This window comes from Arvicanthis niloticus, chromosome 1 (assembly GCF_011762505.2).
Source record: "Arvicanthis niloticus isolate mArvNil1 chromosome 1, mArvNil1.pat.X, whole genome shotgun sequence".
Lineage (NCBI taxonomy): Eukaryota > Metazoa > Chordata > Mammalia > Rodentia > Muridae > Arvicanthis > Arvicanthis niloticus.
Window position 1 is genome coordinate 95,790,466 of NC_047658.1, and position 16,174 is coordinate 95,806,639.

Sequence of the window (16,174 nt, forward strand, 5' to 3'; positions counted from 1 at the left end):
ATTCTAGTTGCTGAGGCAAGAGAAAAGGCTCTGTAAATTAAAACAGACTGTGGCATGACACTGCAGACCTCATTATCAACAATTCTGCCCAGAGCAGGGACCCTCCACATCCCTGCCTCCAGCTCCACCACACTCAACTTCTTCTGTCTGCTCTAGATACATGGAACTCATGCATGTTCCAGCCTTCAGAAAAGCATGTGGTGAGAGAAGGAAGAGATGTAGCTGAAGCTTAGAGAATCTTCTACTTTGGCTCAATTATTCTTAGAAGGGCCGGGCAGTGGTGGCACACGCCTTTAATCCCAGCACTTGGGAGGCAGATTTCTGAGTTCGAGGCCAGCCTGGTCTACAGAGTGAGTTCCAGGACAGCCAGGGCTACACAGAGAAACCCTGTCTCCAACAACAACAACAAAAAACAAACAAACAAACAAAAAACAAACAAAAAACAAAACAAAAACAAAACAAAAAAAATTATTCTTAGAAGGGAGGGCAGTGGTTATTTACAAATAGGAATGAAATCCCAGAAGCAGGGCTTGTCAAAAAAGGTGGCTGGCAGCAGAGATGGCTCATCGGTTAAGAACACTTGTTCTTGCACAGGACACAGGTTCTAATCTCAGCACTTATATGGTGGCTCACAACCATCCATAAGTCCAGTTCCAAGGGACTCAATGTCACAGGCACCAGACATGTGTATGTTGCAGACATACATGCCAGCCAAACACTCATATACATTTTAAAAAAGTGACCATGTGCTGGGGCTGAGCGTGACTTGGCCACATGTAACAAGTAGTAAAAGCAGACTCTATTCGAGGGAGAAGAGCACTGAGAAGGGCCAGTGCCAGTGTGGTAAGAATGACAAGAGACGGTCAGGCAAATGTACAAGAAGGAAAAGTGAACCTCTAAGCCCCTTCCTCCAATCACCCTCCCCCATGCCATCTTGTGTCTGAGAGATTGTACTGTACCAGCCTCTGCTGGCATCCCTTACAGGGCCATGCTGCTCTTTACTGACTCTGCCTGTTCTCCATGTAGGACATCACATCTGCCCCCCCCCCCGTATCCTCCTCCCCCCCCCCCCCACAGCCACTGGTTCTGCTCCAGATTGAGTCTCAGACACTACTGGAGAGATGGTCACGTGTCCTCCGGCAGTGCCTCCTTATCCCATTTCCAGGGTTTCACTGTTCTGCCAAGAATTTTTAAAGCATACACCAGCAATTACTTTCTTAGTGTTGTACCTCAAATCAGAAAATTCCATGGGGATTGAGAAGCTATTTCAGGAGATGTGGGCCTAGGGAACTGCCGAGATTCTACTGTAGGGTCTATGACTGAAAGCCACATGTTTTAAGACAGAGCAGGTTTTACTGTAGAGAATGCGCAAACTCCACCGATAGACAGGCTTCAGATCATACACCTCAAGTTACCATCCAAGAAACACCAGATAAAAACACAGCACAGCAGGGGCAAATGTGGAAGCAGAACAGAAAATCTAGGGCTCTCCTATTAATTTAGACACTCAAGAGTTTGGCAAAATGCAAAACACTGTCAGTTTTACCACTATCTCCTAATGAATTATTCAACATGTCTTCCAACTAATGTCAAAAATTAGTGGAAGCACAGCCCACTGAATAAGTGGCTCAAAGTCCTCAGGACGCTTCGCAGGGCCTGAAAAACAGATGCACCAGGCTACTTACAAGGATCTGACTTCACTTCTTAAGTCCCAGAGTGGCCAAAATTTTTAGTTATTAGAGCAAATCCCCTGTACCTGAGCTCCTGACACAAATGTGTATTCCAGATGCTTCTAAATAGCAACTGACACTGGGACATGGAGATGGGCCACTCTCTTACCTCAGCTGAGAGGACTGGGCTCGTATCATCTAAAGCTTATTTAGACTTTGGGTGTAATATGCACCCAGAGGAACAAACTGGCATAGACTGGAAGCATAATTCCAAGGGAGTCACTGCTACTGCATTAACTTCTAGACTTACAAATTTGTGCTGGGTCAGTCAGTGTGAAGGCTTAGAGTACATTTTAAATGATGTTAACTGACAGGTCTTGTCCCTTGTAAATGAGGCCCACAAGGAACACAAAATTAGTACTCAAGGTGAGTAGAAAATAATTGGGTCTGTCAGGCTCCTAAGCCTTCATAATCTCTTACTGCTGGGACGAGATGCTGGATGATCCGATAGAGGTGTTCCGTGAAGGTGCTGTTCTGTGGGCAGCCACTCAGGTTAACTGTAAACTTTCCTAGTGGAAGTACATCTCTTCTTGTATACCTAGGAGAAGGGAAAGAACACAAAACCAAGGGTAACACACCGAGACACCATCACTACGAAGTTTGCAGAAGCAGAGAGAGATGGCTCAGCAGTTAGAGCACTGGCTGCTCTTCCAGAGGACCAGGGTTCAATTCCCAGCCCCAGAGAATAGCTCACAACCATCTGTAACACAGATATACAGACAAAACAGCCATACATATAAAGTAAAAATAAAAAAAAAATTTTTAAAGAACATTTTTATCTATCAGAATGGCAGTTAAATAATTGCCACTCTGAAGTACGGGTGGAGCACCCCTTATCCAAAATGCTGAGACTTCAAGTGCTTCACACTTCACAACATCTGCACACTTCACTGGCTAGGCATGCCTGCTACGAGCTGGTGGTTACTGCCTCACAGTCTGACTTCAACCTTATGCCTATGGCTCAGGCACTGCAGACTTCCCAGAATTCCAGGGTTTTCCATCAGGGACATCTAGCCAAGCAACAACAGAGCACCGATTACATACTATTTTAGATGCCACTGGAGAAAAGGAAGATTTATGATGGAAAAACGCTTACTGTAACAGCATTTACTTAAAAAAAAAGAAAGAAAGAAAGAAAGAAAGAAAGAAAGAAAGAAAAGAAAAGAAAAGAAAAATGCACCCCCCCCCCCCAACATTTGGGAAATGGTTACATTATGGCCCAGATTTATCTGGTCATTAGAAAGCTTAGAAGGAGGTTGAGTGTGACGGCCTGCCCTTAATCCTAGCACCCAGAAAATAGAAGCTGAAGGATCTCGATGGAGTTCCAGGCTAGCCTGGTCTACATAGAACATTCCAGTCAGGACTACATAGTGATACCCTACCTCAAAAAAGAAAGAAAACAAGTATTATGATAGGTTAACTAAATATTAAATGTAAAAAGCAGATATGATGTGTGCCTCAACCACAGCTGATTGGCCCACATTACTAAACAGTACACATGGACATAAACAAAATAATACGTTCAAGTATTAAAGGGAAAACTGTCTCACGTGAGAGCAGACAATTTTCTTACTGCTCCTTTTTAAAAAGAAAGAACCAAAAACCTGGCAGGTAATAGTGGTGCACACCTTTAATCTCAGCACTCAGGGGGCAGAGTTCAGGGAAAGCCTGGTTTACAGAGTGAGTTCCAAGATAGCCAGGGAGACAGTAAAACCCTATCTCAAACAAACCAAACAAAAACAACAAAAACCAAACCCCAAACCAAACCAAAAACCTAATATGGTGGAGTTGAAGGCTGAGGTACTAGCTGGGTGGCAGTGGTGTGCACCTTCAATTCCAGCTCTTGGGAGGCAGAGGCAAGAGGATCTCTGTGAGTTTGAGGTTAGCCTGGTCTACAGAACTACAGGACAACCTAGGCTAAACAAAGAAACCCTGTCTCAAAACAAACAAACAAACAACCCCCCCAAAAAAACCAAAAACAAACAAAAAAACAAAATAAAAAACAAACCAAAAAAAAGGCTGAAGTATTAAAGTCAATACACAAATTAAATGTACACAAGGACAGTTTTTATAAGCAGAACCTAGAGAAGTATACAAACAAACAAACAAGGGTATAAGGATGAGCCTCAGAGATAAAACACATTCAAAGTATACACAAGACCCTCGGTTTAATCTACATCACCACAAAATAAAACATAAAATAAACGCAGAAAAACGCACAGCTCATCTTACTCATTAGTCATGCTCTGTCTGGAGGACAGAAACAAAACACTTTATGTGAAACTACGTAAAGTAGAAACAGGAATCTGTGTTTGGTGCAACATCTGTAAGTCCACTTGAAGATAAAGCTGACCTACTAAAACACACAGGCACACATCACAGCTGCTCCCTTCTATCCCACACCCCAGTCACTTCCCAGGAAGAGCACAGACTTACACTGTAGAGATGAGATGCAATATAAGGTATTCAGCAGCCAAACTGTCTCCCAAGAGCGCGTGAGTGAGGAACCCAAGCAGCTCTGCTCTGACTGGAGACAACTCAGACATGAAATTGGACACAACTGCAGAAGGAAGGAATGGCAAATCAGAGTGTGCAGGCCAGCTCTGCACGAGCATCTCGTATAAGAGCAGGAAGTAGCGCTATAGTTCTGGAGACAACAAATGATGCCAATATCAGGGTGGGGGCAAGATGGCTCAGAGGGTAAAGGCACTTGCCACCAAGTCTGATGACCTAAGCTTGCTCCCCAGGACCCACACAGCAGCAGGAGAGGCGAGCCCTTTTAAGCTCTTCTTTTACCTCCACATGTGTGCCCTGACACATGCATATTCTACTCTTTCCCACAAGTAAATGTGAGTTTTTTAAAAAACTAAAAAGTGATATAAATGTGAGAACAAAGACAACTTCTACCCTTCATTGTTGTTTTAGGTCTCATCTCAGTGACAAGAATTAACAGAAGAGGAAATGGCAAAGCCACAGACGTGACTAGAAAACTCCCTCTGCTGGCTGAGCAGGAACTGCAGTCCACACAGGTGAGGCCCCAACACTTACACTGACAGGTTCTGCTCTCCTCCTTGTTAAGGCAAGTGGGTAACAGAGGATTGATGTGCTGCAACTTCTGGGCTAAAATCACGTGGATTCTTGGCACTAATGAAGCTGGAGGGCTGTGCACCCTGTGCTCTTCGGCCATGTCTGTGCACTCCATGGGGTCCAGCAGAGCAGAGGCATCCCTGGGGAGAGAGGGGCACGTTGGTTTAGAGATGTCCAATAGCAAAGGAGTAAAAATAACATGTAACTCTGTAGACTGACTCAGCATTCTACTCTAGGGATTCTCCATTCCCCAATGGCAGGATGTGGTCTCTCACTCTAAAGTGCTTTTATCACTCCCATCTACCAGGTCAGTGTATAGTGCACTGGGTTTATTCTACTGCCCAAGACTAAGGTGTCTGGCTTACTGCCATGGATGGTGCCCTGTGCATGACAGAGGATGTCATTCACAAGACCATTTCAAAGCAGATGCTCCTTGCATTCTTAGCACATAACACTGGGATCTTTTTCTCCAAAATCCACGTGTCTTTATTACTTAGTGTGAGACCACTCACTTTTATCTTGCTAATGGTCTTTGCTAAATTTTATTCTGATGTGATACTCCACCTCTCTTGAAAGTGTGAACAAGTGATTAGAACAGTGTGAACATTCAGGCTTGCTAATCAACTCAAACATGATACTCATTCTGCAGTCACTGAACAAATGACTAAAATGTGTAAAGTCTTCAACTCAATTATGCACAAAGGCCCACACTATACAAACTGTCAGATCTCACGAGACAAGTTCACAAATCCACTCCAAATCTGCCCCAGTCTGTGCCCTTCCCCTCTGAACCAAGAGGCCTCAGTAATCAGGTAATTTACAAGGAAAGCTATTGGTTGTGGTGGCACACACCTTTAAGATCCTAGCATTAAGGAGGCAGAGGCCAGACTGGTCTACAGAGTGAATTCCAAGCTAGCCATGGCTACACATCTTGAAAACAACAAGAAAATATCTGCCAACATTTTTGTGTTGTTGTTTCCTTTTTTCTTTCCGAGACAGGGTCTCACTATGCAGTTCTGACTATCCTGGAATTCACTATGTAGAATCAGGCTGGCCTTGAACTCACAGAGGTCCCAGTCTCTGCCTCCCGAGAGCTGTTATTTAAGGCTCATGCTACCATGCCTGGCTTTTTCCAATATTTTAAAGTATGAAAATTATTAAGTTCTTGCTATGTAGAAAGCTGATGGTCACGTGGTGTCCACCAAGTCTGCTGTAGGTGTGCAAGTAACAGTCCTTCCTCCCCTTTGGCAAAAGGAAAGATGGAACGAAGTCTACATTATCACATCTTGTTAGGTTAAAAAAGAAAAGAGTCTAAAAACACACAAATATACAATCCCTTATTGAAGCAAAAAAGAGATGGTGATGAATATACAGGTAGCTAGCTATGCATAAATTCAGGAGGGGCCAAAAGAGCCATGGAACACACAAAGGCATTCTCGGCACTTCTGGGATAGCACAGTCCTAGTTCTGTAGGGATGCAGAAAGGCTGGGAAGTAAAATGTAACCATACAAATGAACCTACAGGAAACAAACACCAGAATCAAAAGGGGCCACTGTGGAGGGCAGCACTCTGAATACCAAGCCTCACTCTAAAACAACAGAGTACTGGATGCTGGTGTACATCTGTAATTCTAGCATTCTGCAGGCAGAGGCAGGAGAATGGACACAAGTTCAAGACTAGCCTGATGCACACAGTAACACGCTGTCTGAAAAGAAGGAAAAAGAAAACAAAGGCATTGGGTACACACAGAGCTTCTAATGATGAGGTTCTTTCTGTGGTGGTACTGCTTGCCAACTCTCTAAGTCCCTTCTGTGTGCATGGTAGAACTGAGCAAAACACACTGAGGGTGATGGGCGGACAACTACAGGAGGAGGAAATCAGAACGACAGCTTGTACTGAATGAGTGTAAACTCAGTCAGGGCTTTTTCTGTTTTGAAATGGTCTTCCTACATTATGTAGCCCAGGCTGGTCTAGAACTCAACTTTCTGCCTCAACCTTCTAAGTGCTGAGATTATGTGTGTGCATCATCATGCACAGAAAACTCAGTTTCTTATGGAAAATACAGTTTCAAATTTTAATATGGGGGATGTAGGAAGGAGGGAGGAAGGATCCTTATCTGTTATCCTACACAAAACTCAACTCCAAATGAATCAAGGAGGGAATACTCTTGAACTTATGGGCTCAGGAGGCACTGAGACCAACAACTGACAAATGGGATCCACAAAAGTCCTGTGAGAAAATACAACTTTGAAGGAGCAGAGAGGAGTAGAGGTCCTGAGAGAACTGGAGGAGTGCCTTCATGGGGGTTATAGAACGGGGATTTTCTTCTCTGTCTTTTATAGCCTAGCCACTAGATGAGTATTTGCTTCTCAGCCCCATTTCCCCCCATGATATGCTACCTCCATATGGAACAAAAGAACCCAGTGCATGTGATGGAAACTGCAACTGTGAACCACACGCTGACTCTCCCTGTGAGTGGATGATCTCAGGGATAAGGACAGAATGCTGACAGTCGCCCAGCTCTGTCCATCATTAGGATCCAAAAATGAACCAACCTATTATCAGTATTTACTCTTGACTTAAATAAAATTCCTCACCAGAAGAAAATGTGCTCCTTGAAAAACTAAGACAATAATAAGCTGGTACACACAAGGTCCAAGTTGCCTAATGTGACAGAAAATAAATACTGAAAATCATGAGGTCAGCTTAAGGTCTCAGAGTTTGCTCACAGTGGCTCCTACTAGTTAAGTCTGGGAAAATCTGAGTCTCAAATGATACACTGATCTTAAATTATGTGTACCATCACCACTCTCTCTACACAAACAATAACAACAGGCACATAGGGCATGGGTGATGGCAACTGGTAAATCTGAAGACAGTAAGGAAGTTCTTTATAACTATCTGCCACTGTTCTAAAGTTAAATCCAATGAAAAAGTAACAAAAACACCCTACCAAACAGACTCACCTTTCTTCATTATTCAGTATGCTCAGGACAGGATCCACAGAGAGCACACCATATAACTCAAGAACATCGTTGACTTTGAAGCAATCCCAGTCTTCGTAGACCTGATAAGAACACAAAACCGGGTTAACCCTGAATGACATAGCAAGAGCAGCCACGTTCTTGCTGGCCAGACAACTCAATCAGCAAGCATGTGAACAGCGACACTCCCACAGAGACGGGCGGAGAGTCAAAGCTAAACCAAAAGCAGGTATGTCTACAAGGTTCTACCTGGCTGGTCTGATACTTCCTGTGTGGCCCACATTGACTTTGGACTCAAAGCAATCCTCAGGCCTCTGCCTCCAAGTGCTAGGACTGCTGGTACAAGACATTACAATCAGCTTAACTTATTGTTCTAGCATCAGAGTCATGCTACTGTAGTTCAGGCTAGACTTGGACTCTTAATCTTCCTATCTCAGCCTCTAGAATGGTGGGATTATGGGCATGTGATGCCACATTCAATATTTTATTTTAAAAACAATCGGGAATGGAGTTTTGAAAAGAAATATTAAACAGCAAAAATAAAACATGAAGTTAAAATGACACAGAAAGGAAGCAGACATGAATTTAAAAGCTGTTCCACTTCTGAATATCCCCCCCCCCCAGCTTTGTGAAACAAGGTGTGTGCCCCAGTTTTATGTCAACTTGAGACAAGTTAGTCGTCAGTCAAGAGGGAGCCTCAAGTGAAAAACTTTTCTCCTTAAGGCTGGACTGTAGGCAAATTTGTAGATCATTTTCTTAATTAGTGATTGATATAAGAGGGCCCAGCCTATTGTGGGTGAGGCCATTCTTGGGCTCGTGGTCCTAGGTTTGATAAGAAAGAAGACTGAACAAGCCTTGAGGAGCAAGCCAGTAAGCAGCACCCCTCTGCATCAGCTTCTTGCGTCCAGGTTCCTGTCTCAATTAAGTTCCTATCTCAGCTTTCTTTGATGATGAACTAACGTGAAAGTGTAAGCCAAACAAACCCTTTCCACCTCAACTTGCTTTTGGTCATGGTGTTTCATCAATCAATCAATAGTAACCCTAAGACACAGTGTCTCACTCTGTAGCTCAGGCTAGGTTTGAATTCTCTACCCTTCTGCCTCTACTCCCTGAGCACCTGGATTACAGGCATATGCCACCACACTAAGCTCCAGACTGGCTTTAAGAATGTTGTAACCAAAACAAGAAGCCCTAAAAGATGGTTACAGCCCAACCACTGGAATGCCAAATACGTTATTCACAATGCAAAGAAACTGGGAAGTGTGCATAAGGACCCTGAGGTGGCGATACCCCTGAATGATCTAAGTGGGGATCAGGGTCAAAGATAGAGCTTTTTCTGATGGAAATGTGACTATAAAAATATGGTCAGAAAGATGCAGTATTGCTGTCTTAAAGAAGGAGAAGCCACAAGCCAAGGAATGCAGGCAGCCTCTTAAAGCTGGGTGAGGCAAAAGACCAAACAAACCATATCCTGTCCGCCCTACCATTCTTCTAGAGCCTCTAGAAGTCAGAACAACCTCCAGATACCCTGATTTTATACAGTTCTCATGTCAGACTTATGGCCTAAGCTTGTAAAATAATTTATTTTTGTAAATATTTAAATCTGGAATGATTTGTTATTGTGGCAAATGTCAATTCCGGCAATTGCCGAGGCTTTTCTAATGCTTTACTTCTGAGATAGTAACATCTGTGGATAGAGCTAGGAAAGGCTGTACCTTAACGAGGCAGGCAGGGCCCTTCTCTCCTGGCAGAGGAAAGTTCAGATCAAATGGGGAAGAGAGGTTCAAGGAGGTCAGCTGCTGCCCAGAGGAAGCTTCAGTTTCTAAGCGTTTTGGCTCTCCGCACCAGTGAAGGCCCCCGAGGCCTCCTAGATTAAACAGTATTGCATGCAGTCACTTCTAAGCCCAGAGAAAAGAACATTCCAAAAGAGCTTTTCAAGTTTGACATAAATCATGTTTATGAGTTTGAAAAGGCCAATGTCCAGTTAATAATATTGTTTGACTTATACCAGAACAAAGATAGACCTGTACCTAAAATATTTAATTCCTTCATTATGAAATGGCAACAAACTACTCCAAACATAATAGAGGTACTTTGTTTCTTGTTTGTTTTGAGACCGGGTCTCACTCTGGCAGTACAGGCTGGCAGTGACGTCTGGGTCACCCTCTTGCCTTAATCCTATTAAGAGTTCGTATGTTTAATTTCATCCTATCCAGCTATGACATTTATGAACCAAATCAATGGTCAGAACAACACAATAACCCTAAGGATTCTGTAGTGGCACACATACCTTAGCAGTAACCAATAACTCTAATTGGACCTAAGGCTCATTCAACAAGAGGCAGACCATGTCTGGTGCTGGAAACATAGCTAACTACTCAAGTGTTAGTGAAGTCATAGTTATTGGAGGAGAATCTATAACCACTAATTTACTAAACAGCATAATCCCTAACAACAATCTCTGAGTTATCCTTACACCCACAGGTAAGTGTAGTCTCAACCTTCATCTAAAAAACTTCTCTTTGCAACAGATGAGAACCACTACAGAAAACCACCCCCAATCAATGTGCACTTGAGCCTGGTGTGGTGGTACAGCCCTCTAATCCCAGCACTCAGGAAGCACAGGAGGTAGCAGATCTCTGAGTTTGAGGCCAGCCTAGACTACAAAGTGAAAGAATCAGCTGTACTCAGAAATAGCAAAGGAGAAAAAATGAAAAATTGCAGATTCATCCTGTAATTTTGCATTTTTTCCTTTGCTATTTCTGGCTTTGCCAAGTTCAACAGAAATACCATGATTCCAAAAAGAAAGCAAGAAAGGATGTTTTCAGGTAGGTCATTTTTAGGGTAAAGTATGATTTATATGCTTCTTACTGTTCAAGAGTCAGGACAACAACTATCAATTATAAAGACAGAAAAAGATCTTTTTTTCCAGATGACCACTTGAGACTAAAAGCTATCTGAGCAGCTTTCCAAAGAGTACTCACTGTAAAAATGCTCAAAAGTGTCTATAACACACTCATACCAGTTGCTGGCATTAGAATCAGAGCCTCATATACTCAAGACCAAAGTTCTACTACTGAGCTTCGCCATGACCAATACCATCCAGTTACGATGAATGTGAAATGAGGTTATAACACCAATGCCAGTTCCCAGATCCAGAACAATCCTAGAAACAAACCTATAGGAAGTCGAGGGTGCACATTACCTGCCTGCCGGGCACCTGAATGTTGATCTTTCTGTTTATTAGGCTGTAGGTCCATATCTTCATCATCTTCGTAACTCCTCTTGTGCCTACTGGGAGTATAGGAAGTTGAGGGACTGACTCGAGCCTGGTTTGCATTGACATAGGCGTTAAATGAAAGGTTAAGAAGAAAAACACCTTGAACCAAATCATCCTAAATTAGGCTAATTACAGGGTTATAAATATCACCAATCTGGCAATTCAGTTAAGAGGAAATATTTCTTAAAGATTTATTTATTTTTATCTTATGTTTATGAATGTTTTGCCTAGAAGTACGTTTATGTACCATATGCATACATTACCCTTGGAGGCCAGAAGAGGGTGTCAGATTCCCTGTACCTGGAACTGCAGACCATTTTGAGCAGCTATGTGGATCCTGGAAACTAAACCTAGGTCCTCTGCAACAGCAACCAGTGTTCTTAATAGCTGAGCTGTCTCTTTAGCTCCTACAATATTTTTGAAAGAAGACTAGACTTCGGTTTTTGGTCATTGTCTTAGTTTGGATTTTAATGCTGTGAACAGACACCATGACCAAGGCAACAAGGCAAACATTTAATTGGGGCTGGCTTAGTTTCGGCCGTTCAGTCCATTCTCATCAAGGCAGGAAGTATGGCAGTAAGCAGGCAGACAAGGTGCTGGAGAAGGACCTGAGAGTTCTACATCTTGATCCAAAGGCAGAAGACTACTCCACACTGGGCATAACTTGAGCGTGGCAGACCTCACGGCCTGCCCCAACAGCGACACTCTTCCTCCAACAAGATCATACCTACTCCAGCAGGGCCACACTTCCTACTTGTGCCACTCCCTATGGACCAAGCACTCAAATACACGAGTCTATGGGGGCCATAACTGTTTAAACCACAGATGCGAAAGTAAGAGGTTTCATTCCATGCCCCACCTCAACAAAACAACACAAATGAAGCAAATGTCTGTAGGCACAGTGAGGATGAGGTTATGATCCTTGAATATGGAGACATAACCTACGGGAAAACTCCACATCCTTTTAGTTACAGGAGGACCCTTTAAACTGTAACAAATTTGAGTAGAGACCTATCTCTTACTAGATGGAGAAAACAAAGCCTATATAGCTCAGGGTTATAGAAAAAGCTGCAGTTTGCAAAAGGATATCTAGAAGGAAGAACCAGACATAGACAGAAGATAAGAACTCAAGTTCTGTCATTCCTGCCGGCCTAGCAGAGAACTTAAGTGGAGCCTGTGCATATGAGCACACATGGACTGGAGGGACATCCCCGGCATTTCGGAGCTAAACACAGCCCATTTTGTTATTTAGGGGCCATGCCTTGGGGAACAGGAGTAATATAATATAATCTTGATAAATTTTCAAACCACTCCCTGATAAGATCAACCTGATCCGACATACCAACTGCCAAAACCAAATTCAACCCTTCTGAAGACAGGAAATTCAATTCTCTACTACAATGTTGCTTTTCAGCAGATAATAAAACAGTTAAGTGAAGAAACAGAAAAATTGACCTAGTATCAGATTTAAAAATCAATACAAACAAACCATGAGATAAAAGACTCTGGAATTAATGGGTAGGAATTTAAAACGCAAAGGTAACTCACAATATTAAAGGACAGAGCTGGAGCTGCAGCTGTTGGTAGAATGGTTGCCTAGCATGCATAAAGCCCCGAGTCAGTCTCTGGCAGCATAAACCAGGTGTGGTGGCACATGCCTGTAATCCCAGCACTCTGGAGGAGGAGGTAGGATGATCAGAAATTCAAGCCAAACTCAAACCCAGCCTAGGCTAGGCTACACTGTCTCCAAAACAGAAAGAGAATGAGGAAAGAGCTGAGGAATACTCACAGAGAAAGAGAAACACTGAAAGAACTAGATGGACAATTAGATCTGAAAATAAAAGACAGAAAACGAGGGAACAACAATGACCCCTCTGCTGACCCTGCCCCCGTCCCAAACACACACACACACACACACACACACACACACACACACACACACACTCCGGGGGTAGGGGGATGTCAAGAGATTAGGGATGGAGAAAAGAAACTCAGTGAAATTGAACACAGGTCAACACTAACCACTCAACTAAAGCAAAATGAGGAGGGAACACTCAACGACAAAGCAGGGGATTGCCTAGCCTGCTTTGAAGGGCTAGGGCTCAACTTCTAGCACCAGGATTATAAAAACAAGCAAGAAATAGAACAGCAAAAATGAGCACAGCCTAGGCTATCAAAAGAAAAGATCAACTTGTGTTATAATTATGTGTGACATCCAAAAAAGGGCTGGGAAGACAGCTCAGTCAATAAAGTGCTTGCCTCTCAAGAGCTTGCATTAACAAATAAACCCCAGCTGGGTACACAAGCACTCACACAGTTCAGTCTGTGTTTTATATACTAAGATTGGGACAGAAAAAAAATATTTGAAGAAATGACTAAAACTGTTTCTGAAAAATATCCACAACTGGAAGGTTCAACAAAACCCAATTAAGAAAAGTAGATTTTAAAAGAAAAGGGCAGGGGACACTCCTAAACCCCAAATCCATACCCAAGCACACCACAGTAAAAGGCTGAAAGCAAAAGAGAAAGAATGTTTTAGAAGTAGCAGTAAGAGTACAAAAGACGTTATATGAGAGGAATAAGCGTGATAGCTAACTTTTCACCAAAGGAGACTGGAGGCGAAGACAATGGCACTGTATCATTACCAGCCAAGAGGAGTATATGTCATTCACCAACTCTACATCTAGTGAAAATGTCATTCAAAACTGAAGCTCAAAAGACTTTCAGGTGAACCTTCATGAAGGAATTTACCTCCCTAAGTCCTGTTCTTTTAAAAGGGGGAAGGGAGGCATCTCAGGGAAATCATCTCACATACACATAAAGAACTGGAGATAGCAAATGTCTTCACAAGTATAAATGATGTGGGTTCTCCCTCAGGTTATGGAGAAGACAAGTGGCAGTCAAAACACACAAGGGCCAGAGCGACATCTCAGCAGTCAAGAGCCAGAGTTCAGTTCTAGGACTCACAACCACCTGCAACACCAGGGCCAGGGGAGCCAATGCCTCTTCTAGATACATCTTAAAGGAAGAAACAAGCATACAAACAGATAGACAACTTTATTGACTGGTTTAAAATAGAACTAGAAAGACAGCTGGCTCAGTGGTTAAGAGCACTGGCTTCAAAAGGGCCTTTTCAAAAGGGCCTTTGTTCTATCCCTGGCACCAACAGAGAGGGTAATAACAGTTTTTAACTCCTATTCCAGTTCCAGAGAATCTAATACTCTCCTTTGGCCTTCAAGGGCAACAGACATACTCTTGGCACACAGGCATACACTCAGTCAAAAACAACAACACACACATAAGCAAAGAACAGAAAGCAAAGCAGTGGTTAGAGGGAGGATTTGTTGCTCTAACGTTAGAGAGGAATTTATTTTAACTGCCAATATGAGAAAATCTGAAATCATAACTGAGTGTCTCACTCAAAAAACCAGAAATACCAAACTCTGGTACCGAAGACGTGGTTCAGGGACAGAGTACTTACCTAGCATGCAAAGGGGCTGGGTTCAAACCTCAGCTTTGCCGAGAGGAAAAGGTAGAAAAGCTAAGTCCAGACAAAGTAAAACAAAAGGAAGCAGAGATCGGCAGACAGGGCACCTGACAAATTCCTGGCAACAGCTCAGGGCAGGAAAAACAAAGTGGCATCACCAAGAGTGAAAGAAGCAAAGCTAGAGAACCCACCCGCACTAAAGGAGGTGGAATACTATGAAAAGGATTAAAGGCCAAAGCTTGGCCAAGCTAGGAGTGCACGCCACCCCAGCATCTGGAGGAGGGTCAGGACCCGAAGCTGTATGAGACCTCACATAAAACACAACCACCACCAAAAACCAAACCAAATCAACCACCTCCCAAACTCAAGTTTTAACTAAATGACTGAAATAAGTGTTCAAAAACTCAGCTGACTGAAGCTGGAGAGATGGCTCAGTGGTTAAGAACACTGGCTGTTCTCGTAGAGGATCCAGGTTCTGTTCCCAGCATCCACATAACACCTGTAACTCCAGATCAAAAGGACATGAAAACCTCTTCCAGCTTCCCCATGAGCTCCTATGAGCATGCAGTGCCCATGGAAAAAAACCACACACATTCTCTCTCTCTAAAAACGAATCTTTAAAAAATTAGAATGTGGGGCTGGATATGGCTCAGTAGTCAAGAAAAGTGGTTCCAGAGGGACCTGGGTTCAATTCCCAGAACCCACATGGCAGTTCATATCTGTTTGTAGCTGCAGTTCTGGGGCTTCTAACACCCTCACATAGACAGACATGCAGGCAAAACACCAATGCACATAAAACATAAAAATTATATAAAAACATTCTAATTTGAAACCGTACTTATTTATTATTGTGGTAATATTTACCTACCTATAAATCTATCTCAACCTATTTTAATAATATTCCACTACAGGAATATATCATAATTTAGGTATTGCTCTGTGATTAATATGTCTTACTAAAGACATACTTTGTATACGAATACATTTTTTCCCAGATGTCGCCAAAGTAAAAAGACTACAAATCTAAAATTTGAATTTTGATCCTTTAAATAAAAAAAAAAAAAAAAAAAAAAAAGAATCATGCAGCAAATAGTAAGGTTCAGATAAAGGATATCTCTTTGACCCAGGAAGATTCCCCAGGCACGGGGACGCAGTAGAAGGTCTGTCTTTCTGAAGTGGTAGACCGTGGAGAGCTCAAGTCAAGCTCTTGTTGAGGCTGCAATATACAGAAAAATATTTTTAAATTTTTGTTTAAAAAAATACATTTTCACATTATAAGATCATAATAAATGTTGCTTCAAGTTAATGTCAATAATAAGCAATTAATTAAGTAAAGAAGCATTTCCTTATATAGCTCTGGCTAAAATGAAACTAGTGATTCTCTTGCCTCAGACTCCCAAATACTGGGAAGCATTGTAAGGCACATGCTGCCACATGACACACTCTGCTTCCACACCTACCTCCTTTTATTATTATTTTTTGGGGAGTGGGGAAAGTTGTCTCACCCTGTAGCTCTAACATTTGGTAATCCTCCTGCATCAGCCTCCCAAATTCTGGGATTATAATAAGCCACTCACTCAAAATAATAATAATAATAATAATAAT

At 42.5% G+C, this 16,174-nt stretch overlaps 1 protein-coding gene across 1 annotated transcript in view; it reads right to left on the reverse strand.

Moving 5' to 3' along the window:
* Positions 1-16,174, reverse strand: part of Mcmbp (minichromosome maintenance complex binding protein) — a 40,659-nt gene that overhangs the window by 8,299 nt on the left and 16,186 nt on the right. The window contains exons 5-11 of the mRNA XM_034493761.1: positions 15,684-15,785; positions 11,008-11,152; positions 9,518-9,669; positions 7,785-7,885; positions 4,779-4,957; positions 4,167-4,290; positions 2,151-2,268 (exon numbers count right to left, since the gene is read on the reverse strand). Coding sequence (XP_034349652.1) covers positions 2,151-2,268; positions 4,167-4,290; positions 4,779-4,957; positions 7,785-7,885; positions 9,518-9,669; positions 11,008-11,152; positions 15,684-15,785 — 921 coding nt within the window. The remainder of the gene's footprint in view (positions 1-2,150; positions 2,269-4,166; positions 4,291-4,778; positions 4,958-7,784; positions 7,886-9,517; positions 9,670-11,007; positions 11,153-15,683; positions 15,786-16,174) is intronic.